This window comes from Clytia hemisphaerica, unplaced genomic scaffold (genome assembly GCF_902728285.1).
Source record: "Clytia hemisphaerica strain Z4C2 unplaced genomic scaffold, Clytia hemisphaerica genome assembly, whole genome shotgun sequence".
Taxonomy (NCBI): Eukaryota; Metazoa; Cnidaria; class Hydrozoa; order Leptothecata; family Clytiidae; genus Clytia; species Clytia hemisphaerica.
This window is the reverse complement of record NW_027104166.1, coordinates 854,535-866,669: the sequence shown is the minus strand read 5'-3', so window position 1 is coordinate 866,669 and position 12,135 is coordinate 854,535. Positions and strand designations below refer to the sequence as shown.

Genomic DNA, 12,135 nt, shown 5'->3' with positions numbered 1-12,135 from the left:
GGGGTGTCGAGGGGAACCCGCTTCTTGTACTCTCTTTCATGGCGTTTGTTTTCTTTTCAGGGACCTTATGGGATGTTCAATTAAAGAAATTGAAAGCTCAAACCTAAAAAAGACACCAAACTTACTAAAACTGTAAGGTTTTGTTTTTCAAATCATTTTACATAGTCCAGCTCAAATGTTGTTAAAGATATTCGTGCTATGTTTTCTTTGAATTTTTAGGCGATTGAACCGAAATAACCTAAAGAAGATTGGAATAGATCAAAGATTAGATAATCTGCGTAATCTCAAAGAATTGTAAGTTGAAAAACAGTTGACTCTCGCTTATAAAAACTCGAACAGAGAATCTTATTTGTTCGAATTACAGAGAGATTCGAATTATAGAAAGTTATATATTATATTCACTAGAATCAAGCTCGAATTATAGAAATATTCGAATTATAGACGTTTTACATTCCTTGGTGTAGATTCCGAAATACGACAAGGACGTCTCTCTTCTTAATTCCTCCTTTTTTCACATTGATAGGATTCTACTTGGCAATCAAATTGAAGAAATCGATGAACGCACTTTTGGTTTCAATTCAGACAGCATTGAAGTTTTGTATGTTCTTTAACTTACCTAGATGCAAATTTTATTTTCAAATTCGTCTCTAGTTTACATAGAGGTAGACCTTAGTGCAAACCCTTCGGATACGATGTACAGGTTGTGAGTTTGATCCACGGTTAGACGTGAGAAAGACCAAAAACGTGCTTAGTACAAAATGGTAACTTGATGCCTCCTTGCTTGATGCTTAATTAAGAGTAACTAAGTAATTAAGAGTAATTAAGCATATATACTAAGCATTACCTTAAGCCTACATTTTCCGATTTTGCCTGTTTTTTGGCTAGGATTTTATGAATTTTCAGTTTTTTTCTAAAATTTTACTTAGGATACAAGCATCCTTAAAGCATTTATCTGCCTTGTCAATCCCTCGATCTAATTATCTCCGAGCCTGTTTTTCGGATTTTTTAAACTTTTAAAAGAAGAAAAAAAATGTAAGAGAAGCAATCTAGTAAAAAAGAGTGGCGTCTTCCCCTACTTCTGGGTAGATAGCTATCGAAACAGGAGCTTTTGGGTCGCTTCCGACTGTGGTTGCATATACTTTTATCGACACTAGATGGATGTTTAAATGATGTTGGGTACTATGAGAACCTTCTACAAAGGAACGATTCTTTTTGCCGATGAATTTTCAACCGAGTTACTTCTTTTTCAGAAATCTTGGACGAAATAACCTTCCATCATTGAAAGAGAAGGTTTTTCAACCGTTGAAGAATTTGAAAGAACTGTAAGTACCTGTAGTAATTGTTTAGTTTAGTTCATTTAGAAGAAAATGGAACCGGTTTTACAACCATCGTCAAAATATTCTGAGAGCTGTACTGTATATTTTGACGTTTTTCAGATTCGAATTTGATCGAGAATTGCAATTTTAGTACTTTTACCTTGGAAAAATTTACTAAAATATCGTCTCGTGGAATTATAGTGGAATTCTTTCCCCTCTGAAAACAATCTAGGTGTTTTTTCAACTTGAAAACAATGGAATTCGTTTCCCCAGCCAATAAAACATGCAAATATCAATTCTTACCGAATTTTAAGTCCTTTATTTTAACCCTACTGGCTGAAAAATATCCCGCAGCTCTGTAAGAAGGGGGTGTATATCTTGACCGTGATCTTTAGAGTGAATGCGTACCGTATGCCGAGTAATCAGGATCGGCCGGAAGATTAGTCATCTTTAATCCAATCTCTTATCACTCGGTCAATTTCGAGGAGTGTATCAGTCAATTCTTTTTCATTTTTATTTTCAGCTCATTAACTGGGAATGGAAAGTTGTTGGCATTACCGCAAAAACTTTTAAGTCAAAATTCAAAATTGAAAACTTTGTAAGTTGTAAATCCCTCGACTATCTAAGGTTGGATGATCGTGAAAGACTTAGTGAAAACTTTTTCTGTTTACTATTTAAAACAATGACAATGAAGGGCTCTAGATTAACCAAATTATTCAAATAATAGTGTAGCCCCCCAAGCGGTTTTCGTGATGACAAAAAGTCCCTACTTTTTGCAGCGTGATTACGTGATTTGGGAATTTTTTTTTTGTGATTGCGTGATGAGAGGTCAAAACGTGAAACGAATGCGTGATTGTTCATTGGCTTCATTTTTTTTGCTGATTTGCGTGATCGTGATTGAATACAAAAAATTGCTTGATATCGTGATAAGAGCTACCACTGGGGCGCCTCAAAAGTTGTTGGGCTATACCCACTGACACACATAACTAATCCCATAACAGATAATCCATTTCTCTTCATTATTCAGATATCTCAGCAAAATTGGTTTAACAGCACTTCCAACCAACGTTGTAAAGAACTTAGGAGAGCTTGAGAACTTGTAAGAACCTTGTACTTCGGATAGAAATTCTGACGCTCATAAACTATGATGCTCGTAGACTCTACTGCACATAAACTATGATGCTCGTAGACTCTACTGCTCATAGACTCTACTGCTCATAAACTCTGATGCTCATAGACTCTACTGCTCATAGACTCTACTGCACATAAACTCTGATGCTCATAGACTCTACTGCTCATAGACTCTACTGCACATAGACTCTACTGCTCATAGACTCTACTGCTCATAAACACTTAAGGCTAAATTTCATTTGAAAACTAACAATAACACAATAAGAATAGAGAACCTGGGGGTATTAAGGCAAATGGTGTGATGTGCAACTCTTAATACACGGGTTGCAAAATTATATCAATGCAGTCAAAACATGTGATTACTCGAAAAAGTTCTCGTGATTATTTTTCCATGTTACTTGCTTTACAACTTACAGCTGATAACTTTATTAGTGTCAATTAATTCAAACCAATCAGAAATAAAGGTCATGTAACAAGCACATAAAAATTTTCATCTTTAAACTTTAATTTTGCAACCCGTGTATTAAAATACCGCTAAGGAATAGAAAACATAAAACCATTTTTAAATACGTCTAAAGATTGTGAAAAACGATACAAATGAGTTCCGATTCTTGCCCTTTAAATTTTGGTTATTTCTCAATTTTTGACACAAAGTTTTCCGATTTTCAAAGTCCTTTGACGGGCCAATTACAACCCCCCTACATCTAGTCTACACAATAGACAGCTCCAGGCTTTTAGGCCTTACTCTTGGTCTATAGGCACTGCTATAGGCGGCCACTAGTAACCCCCACCGGGAATTGCTTATTAATAGGTTTAAACATAATAGACAACTTTCACAAAAGATGTTTATCAATAGAGATTTCAAATAAAATAATGTTTAAAACACAGCTGATTGGCTTAGGTTTCGAAACTCTCTATTTTTCATTAAAACCTCAGTGCGCATGCGATTTATCCGGAGAATTTCCATATTCAAAACAAGAGCAGTGCTCATATCCCGGAGAGTAGGAGGTTTACGCTCGAAACGATGGAAGATATGACGTAGCCTACCCTACATCGGGCTTGGTAAGAAGGTCAAGTTCGAGCTTAAATAGGTTATATATAAATTCAATGTCTCCATTGATCCAATGTCCAAATTACTCAAATCCTTATGCCATGCTCAGCGTATTTTGAACAATTTAATCAAATTTAGGGGGTGGGGGTAAAGTTAACTATTGTCTTCAGACTGAGCCTCCTGATTTGAACTTGGTTAACAGAAACCCTAAAATTGGAGATTTTCCAAATTTGTCAGCAATGTATCAGTAATAAATCTATACTCAATCTTTTTTTGTTTCAGGTATATCAACGATAATAGGATATTTGCTTTGAATGATGACGTATTTAGTCATCTCAAATCTTTGAAATTATTGTAAGTACATGCTTTTTCTACAAAAGAATAAATCGTAACGTAAGGCCTTGAGAGCATTTTAAGAACATTTTGAGGCTTGGCAGATTCTAAAAAACGTGCAATTTCCTAAAAGTTGTACTCACAAAATGCTGGAAATGAGTACAGTTCAAACACAATTTTAGACTTAAAACTCAAGTTATCCGAAGTCTTTAAAACCATATACAACCAGCTACAATCACGTGTTTAAATTATGAGAAGTTACAACCATTTAACCTATGAATTTTACCAGACAAACCTTATCTCAAAACTGCAATGTTGTTGTATGTGTTCAGGGTTGTTAAAAGATGGTTTTTAAGATAAAGCGATTTTGTGTCTCAATAACTCCCCTCGATAATTCATACCATAATTTTCCTCAACAATACCTTTGATGGTGTCCGGACAATTCCCCCCTAGTGAATTCCCCCGCGGTGAATCCCCCCCAGTAAATTCCCCCCTGGTGAATTCCCCCCCGGAAAATTCCCACCCGGTGAATTCTCCCCTGGTGAATTCCCACCCATATATTTTCATATGTGTTTTTAAGTTTCGAAATCATGGACTGTAAACCCCGGGGGGGGGGTACAAGGGTTGGCGAATGAGAGGTATGTGCGGATGGGACCTCCGAAAACCGACCCTTAGAGAGACTGATATTTTTGCTGAAAAGGTGACCGTTAGAGAGACTTTTTGAATTTTTTTTTTCGATTTTTGAAAAAAGTCATACACTTAGAGAGACTTTATTACAATTTTTTCTCTGGAAATCAAAAAATGTTCTAAAAATCCTGAATTTTCCGACCCTTAGAGAGACTAATTTAAAACTTTCAAACCTCCAATTTTAGGGTCAAGGATTTTTACAAAGTTTTAAGAATCACAGCTCGCTTATTTCAAATTACATGATTTTTAGTTCACCAGGGGGGGGTCACCGGGTGGGAATTTTCCGGGAGGGAATTTTCCGGGGGGAATTTTCCGGGGGGAATTCACCAGGGGGGAATTTACTGGGGGGGATTCACCGGGGGGAATTCACCAGGGGGATTGTCCGGGAATCACCTTTGATACCTCTTTTCCAGGCAATTGGACAACAACCAAATTGAAGAATTAACAGATAAACATTTCGCAAATAACTCTCAACTAACTGAGTTGTAAGTAGACTACGATATTTATAAAAACACATAAAAACAAAACTTCTAAACCTAGAATCTCGAAAGCTGCTGACGAGTCTTAGCTCTTTTTATGACTTCAGATCTTTGGCGTTTTTTTCCTGGAATATGTAAAGATATTCCTGCCCTATGTCTGAGAACAGGTTATCTTGTCCTAGAAAATGTCTGTCATTGACATTCATGGTCAACTTAGAGGATATCTTACTTTTGAAACCATTATAGTTTAACACTCTTCTCACTTCTAAAACAGGAAATGTTCAAGGTTAACTGATTTAACTAACAAAACTGAACAATTCAATATTTTAGATTTATCAGCGACAACTCACGGTTCAAGACCATTCATAAAGATGCATTTAAGCAAAATATGCAAATGAAGCGTTTGTAAGTGTCATTTTTTTCCTGTGTCAAAACGTCTGAATAACATCCATGCAACACCCATAATGCGGTCTTTTAACATGATTAATTTCCACTGTTTTCGAAGGGCTTTATCTCTCATCTTGGGGTAAATATTATTTCATAAAAGTGTAGAGATTATAAAATATTTATAAAGTCTTAAATCAAATCTTGGCTAATTCAATTTGTAAATATATCCTTTAGCTTCCAAGTTGCTTTAAATGAAAAATACCCTAGAATTTCACCCCAACCGGGAGATTGACTTCATCCCCAATCGAAATTTTGCTTCAAAAACCATCCCAGCCGGAATTTTTAACCTTGGAACAATAGAATTTCTATCCCCATTAGGATTTCAATACAAGTTTTTATCCCGCCGCTGTGGGAAAAAAATTATCCGAGGCTGCGACAGTATTTCTGTAAGAAAAAGCCTCTAAAGTTAATTCAAGTAAGCTAGTTGAAATACAGTACGGTTAGTATGATAAATTATTATCATTTCACGATTCTAGGCATTTACGAAAGAACAATCTTGGAGTATTGGATGAGCATGTCTTTCAAAGTTTGTACAGCTTGACTGAACTGTAAGCAATGCAATAACTTTTTATTCAATTTGATAACACCCACTGTGCTACACAAGCCCGAGGGGGCACTTTTACAGGCTGACGAGATGGGAAACTTGAGTTTGAAAAGTGGACCTTGTCAGATATGAATGTTTGGTAAATTTGGGACCTTCTCGAATTTTATTTTTCCATTTTCACCCTCTAAAAAGCGGCAAAATGGTTCAAAGTAGATTAAAAATTGAAAAATTTTCTATTTTTCACACTGAAAATTGACCAAAATGATCAAAATTGGACACTGTTAGATACATCTCTTAAAGATTAGCAAATTTGGGACCCTGTAAGATATCTTTAGCCCCTAAAAAAGGGACTCTGACCAGCGGCTCCTCTTCGTTACCAATTTCGCCTAAGTGCCCCCTCTCTCCCCGGTACACAAGGCTCAATTAATATAAAGAATATCTGAACAATGCCAGTCCAAATTATAAAACTAGCTATGACAAGAAAATTGTTAATTTTACCCCCCCCCCTTCAAAAACTAAATGAGGAAAAAGAAGAGCCACGTTAAGTTAAAGTTTACTGGTGTACGTTAGAACACTTTTAAAGAAGGGAGTAAACTTTTATTTTATAGGAATTTGAGAGAGAACAAAAATATCAAAGAATTGAAAAATAATCTTTTCCGATACAATGATAAACTTCAAATACTGTAAGTGAGCTGTTTTTTTGGTCAGAAAATAGATGTAAATGTAATATGATTAAACAGGATGAAAAAAAATTCCAGAGTGAGGTCTGTTTGGTTCATGCTCCACATTATTTGCATGTGGCAAATAATGCTCAGCAAATTTTTAACTGTTCATGAGAAAAATATGGATAGGCCTCTCCCCGAATAAGAATATGGTACATCCATTTTTTTGTTTCCTCGGGGATTGAGAAAGTTGAGTTTATAAGAAAGCTGTTTTAAGCCCTTACTTAACATCCTCGGTATTTCCAAACTGAACTCGCGGCGTTTTCCTGATTTTGATGATCCCCGATTTGCGAGTGTATGGAAAAACGGCCGTCCTACAGTCTAACTCGTGACTTATTCCTCTCAATATTTCTTACAGGGACCTAACAGATACGTCGTTGGAGAAAATTTCACCAATTACTTTTGAAAGACAAACCAGACTACATTCCATGTGAGTTAACTTCCGACTTGTTGTTTTCGCTTGAAATCTTCTTGATATTTTGTAAGTCAAGATGACGTTATATTTTTTAGACCATGTTCACACGTTACTGTTCCGTTTCGCTCCGGTATGATTTTTGTTACGGATCGAGTGTGTTCATATTGGTTTCAGAGCGTTTCGGAGCAAGAAAACGGAGCAGTTCCGTTCCGATGAAAAAAGTGGAGTGAAACTGTTTTGATCTGTTTTGCTTTGTAACGTCTTCTTTTTTGACGTTTCGAATTTTGACGTTCACACTTGTTTCGGAATCGTTTCGGAACGGAACGGAGCGGAACGGAACGGAACCGTAACCGTAACTTCTGAACATGGTCTTAGTGGCTTGCCCAAAAAAGCTGGATTTCGACCACTGTGTTTGTTTTATACAGTTGACGCTCTCTAATTCGACTTTCCACTATTAAATACGCTCCATTATTCGATAATTATTGAAAGTCACCGTCAACAAGAAACTCTTATAAACAACGCTCTACTATTCGATACGCTCCCTTATTCGATGGAAACTCGATTCCCCTTGAAAATCGAATTTTTTTTTCTCCAAATCCAGTCGTGGTAAATTCCAAATGGATTGTACGTACAAGAGTTTGAACCAGATGAGAGATCTTCGAAGAAAGAATATTCTGAAAGATGAAAATTTCAGTTGCGCTTTACTGGAGAATGTTAAAGATTCGAAAGCTTTAGAAAACGCCGGCATCATGGAAGGCTATTTTAGTAAGAAAAACACCTTAAAAAGAACCAGTAATTTATTTCCGCACTTTCGGGTTTTGCTTGTTTCCAAAATTTCAGGGTTAAATTTCCTACTGCTTTAATCTCCTTTACTTCAAAGAAGCTTTAAAACCAGTATTTGCGTGAATTTAATTTCACAAGTCATCAATCTCACGTGATTTCGCGAGTTTTGTTTTCGCGAAAATGGTAAAATGCGTGAAGTTAATTCTAGTGAAAATTTATCCGATTGATAAAACATACAAGTATAAGTTCTGGTCTTACGTCTTAACGCTTTTATCAGCATTTGAGATAATAATTCCTTTTTTCAGGTTCTTATTTTCAACCAAATATTCTAGCCTGTACGTTTTTATACATTTCAGATTCACACAGAAAGGCATTTGGATACATCGACAGATCTGAAGGTAAAAAAAAACATTATAATCATTTGAAATTTATTAAATGTTTTTATTCTCAATCAAGGACGACCCGGAAGCTCCCTTGTATTTAGCTCTCTACCTGAAGGTATGGGAGGGCACCTCCTTCTCACAAACCCACCGGGATTGGTTAAAACATCCCCAGCTGGCACAAAACGTTGTTTCAACGTTCATCTAATGTTATATGGACGTTGTGAGCGTTAGATAAACGTCGAAAAAACGTTGTGTGCCAGCTGGGTCGTCCCCGGTGGAAAGCTATCCTCCAATTTTTTGTTACCATGAAAATAATCAAATAAACCAATCCTCACTGCAAAATATTCGCAATTTTTCCCATTGAATTTTCTGACTTTAAAACAAAAGAATTGAAATCCCCAATCATAGACAAAATGTGAATATCAATTGACATCGAGTTTCAGTTTGTTATTTCTATCCCCACTGGCTAAAAAAAATCCTACCGGGTCTGTGAGAAGGGGGTGTTATGATGCATGCTTATTAAGAGGCCAGACGTGATTCGAATTTTTTTGGCATATATGGCGTATGATCTGTGTGGTGCGTGATTTGGGCTTTTCTATATTTCAGCGATTTTTGTTTTGGTAATGGAAGATGGAAAAAATAATTTTGCGTTTTTCAGTTTACATCTCAAAGAATGGCTCAAGAGGACTCAACTGTGGATCTATAGAAAATCCATGCCAAAGGATTGACGACGTTTTATTTGACCGAAAAAGACCAGTAACTATCTACCTGGAAGCTGCAATCGAGGTTGACCAAGACTTTGAGGAAAGGGTGATCAATGCTTCATCTGCAGCTAATACGACTAGTGCATCTGAGAGGTAAGTTTCCCACCTGACCTTATAGTAAGGACTAAAGAAGAAGGAAAAATAGGAAAATTTTATGAGTTTTAAGACCCTTATTGGCCATATCTTTGATCTTCAAAGGGGGAGATGATGAAATTTAGCTATAATATTTAACTTCAGGCTTAACTGATACTTGGCAGAGCTTCAGTTTTTAACCAGCCTTTAGTCACTGTGTTTACTGTGGGATCAAGAAGATTCTTTGACAGCATCAATTGGTCCTCCATTTTAATTCCATGTTAGATTCAATACAACATCAACTCGCCCAAGCTTAAAACTTGGTGCCGATGTATCAACAAATCAAATCAAATCCAACATGCATATCGTCGAATACAAACTTCTACTCCCTTTGAACATTCTCACATCCGTCACTTTCAAGCGCTACTCCAAAAACAAAGACCTCAAAGGAATTCGACCAATCGTCACAACAAAATACAAAACTCTATTTGTCATGCGTAGCAACGGATTTTTCATAATTGAGAATGTTGATTTCATCTTACCTGAAAACGGAGTTCTTCTGGATGTTGACTCGGAAGGCGATTTTTTAGAAAAAGTCGTTTTAAGAAATACTGATATTTCAAGTGGAGATCATAAAAATAGTGTGGTGGCTGTTCGGTTGAATATCTATCAAGGGATTGGTGATTTTGTTGCAAGTAATGTCAACATTCAACATGGAACTTTGTTGAGATTAAAAGGAAATATTTTCTTGAAATCCAGCCCAAGAATTAACAATATTAACGGTGAGTTTTATACCTACCACATCGAACAACATTAAGTGATTTGGTGTGAATTTAGGGAGGGGTCAAAAGTATCTACTAGGGGGAGGGGGACTGGAAGATATTTCAAAAAAAAAACTTCGTCAACCCCCTTCTAGTAGATACTTTATGACCACTCCCTTAGTAGTTTCTTACATATTTCCTTAGAAGTTCTTATTGTTTTCTTCTAAAGATAAACTTGTTAGTTGAATCAAAGATTTATTATACACTGGATAAACTACTCATAAAACGATGGAGAGTGATCATAGTATTTTCATTGTTTCAGAAAACAATTGATGTTCAAGCTTTGTCCGCAAAGGACAACTGTCATGACGGCTCGAAGATGTCTGATTTAAAAATATGTTTATCAGTCTTATTTTAAAAACGTTCTCTAGCTCTTTCTTTTTGTACATTTGCAGAAAAAAAAGTTTGAAAGTAAGGCTAGCATACCAAGCTGGATACATTTGTGAAATCTAATGTGAGAAAATCATCATTAGACAAGAAATTCAGACAAAATATATATATACGCTTATAGTGACACGGAATTTTAAATTTGAAATATCTTTCCAAGACTGTCACCAGAAGAGCTGAAATTAGCATACATAAGACTTGAATGTCTTGGCTCCACTGTGGTATGAAAATCCTTTGGAGGCACGTGGTGGCAAGGTGGTTTTTGTGAGGTTGAAGTTTGAAAATTTCCGGTGTCAACATTCAACACGTCTTTTGCATCTTTCTCACAGCTTGAAACGTCATAACGACTTATAATTATCAATTAAGTGGAAGAATCTGACTCTCGCAGGAAAGTTTTAATTCTCTTTTGGGAATTGAATGAGTGGTTTTCGATAAGAAATGCAATAAAAATGCTTCGAAAAAACATTTAATGAGGGAAGGAGAGTGAACAATAATATCATTACTGCGGACATAGCTTGTACACGAGAAATCGGCAAAAATCTGTTACTTGTATATCCAGTGTATAATAAATCCTTGGTTGAATAACTCGGCTTTGGAAAATAGTTCGACAAAAACATTATCAAGATTTTAAAGCCAGTCAAAAAACGAGCACAGAAAACTGTGCTAGGCCTCTAGATAGATAGAGTCGATATTTTACGTCGATATCCCAGTAATCTAGGACTTTTAGAAGTCTTTTGTTTGTTTTCACGGGGTCCACGGCCAGCCGGATCGGCTATCTATGAACTGAACAGAACATTGGAAGGAATGGGGATTCGAATCCCTGGTTTGAGACGCTGACACCTTTGACAACTTAACCATCGCTCCTTACTTTATAGGCCTCTCATGACGACCGAATCCGTTGCTGAAGCCACCGACATCATAAAAATCAGACGGTTGGCTTCAAAAAACGGGTTTTGTGGTCAGTTTTCCGGGCTACTTTATAGCATATACGCAGTTGACTATCGTTGAAAATGTGTTTAATCTTTCTATAGGTACCTTCCAGGCTCTAAATGTTAGCGCAGTCCATATATTACAAGCTGTTGATATCCAAAACTATCAAACAATATGTAACATCAACAAAATCAAAATAAAGTATGGGAAGAAAATTGCGTATGGGTTATACTTCAATAATGCCATATGTAACATTGCAGACCTGTCAATAAAAAACGTAACCATTAAAAATTCAGCCATTTTGGTAAAAACGGCTAAAAATTCTCAAATTGATGACCTTCGAGATTTGGAAAACATTGGAAGATACATGTATAATTTCCCTGATACGAGATCCTATGCAACATTTCCGAATAATTTCAAATTCGAAAAAATTAAAGTTACCCAAAGTACAATGACAAATATATTGGAAATATCGAATTTCCCTCGTGCTCTTACAGTGAAAGATGGGTTTTATATCATGATAAATGAATTTCAAAACGGAATCGAGATAACCCAGTCGGATTTTGAAGCCACCAATATGAGATTGATCCATAATGACGTCAGAAGAAATATGCTGAGTCAGAATAAAGGATCACTTTCGTTGACTGATGTTCTAATTAAGGAGAATAAAGCTACAGGTTTGTAATTTTATTTCTATTGAATAAATGCAGGTGCTCTAAGGCATGTAATAGGCGTTCTTGAAATTGATTTGCTAATTTTGGCTTGGTAGGATACACGTGGTGAGGGCATTGCGAAAATGATTGATTGGGAGATGTTATAAGGCCTGTTATAGGAGTCATATGGAGTATGGCTTGACAAACGAAATTAAGT

General features: G+C 36.2%; 1 protein-coding gene across 1 annotated transcript in view; it reads left to right on the top strand.

The window, feature by feature from the left end:
• Window positions 1-12,135, top strand: part of LOC136814234 (uncharacterized) — a 34,175-nt gene that overhangs the window by 14,196 nt on the left and 7,844 nt on the right. The window contains exons 12-28 of the mRNA XM_067070749.1: window positions 61-132; window positions 220-294; window positions 524-598; window positions 1,251-1,322; window positions 1,840-1,914; window positions 2,344-2,415; window positions 3,781-3,852; window positions 4,932-5,003; window positions 5,328-5,402; window positions 5,921-5,992; window positions 6,597-6,671; window positions 7,069-7,140; window positions 7,727-7,890; window positions 8,265-8,306; window positions 8,950-9,148; window positions 9,413-9,909; window positions 11,367-11,942. Coding sequence (XP_066926850.1) covers window positions 61-132; window positions 220-294; window positions 524-598; window positions 1,251-1,322; window positions 1,840-1,914; window positions 2,344-2,415; window positions 3,781-3,852; window positions 4,932-5,003; window positions 5,328-5,402; window positions 5,921-5,992; window positions 6,597-6,671; window positions 7,069-7,140; window positions 7,727-7,890; window positions 8,265-8,306; window positions 8,950-9,148; window positions 9,413-9,909; window positions 11,367-11,942 — 2,357 coding nt within the window. The remainder of the gene's footprint in view (window positions 1-60; window positions 133-219; window positions 295-523; window positions 599-1,250; window positions 1,323-1,839; window positions 1,915-2,343; window positions 2,416-3,780; window positions 3,853-4,931; window positions 5,004-5,327; window positions 5,403-5,920; window positions 5,993-6,596; window positions 6,672-7,068; window positions 7,141-7,726; window positions 7,891-8,264; window positions 8,307-8,949; window positions 9,149-9,412; window positions 9,910-11,366; window positions 11,943-12,135) is intronic.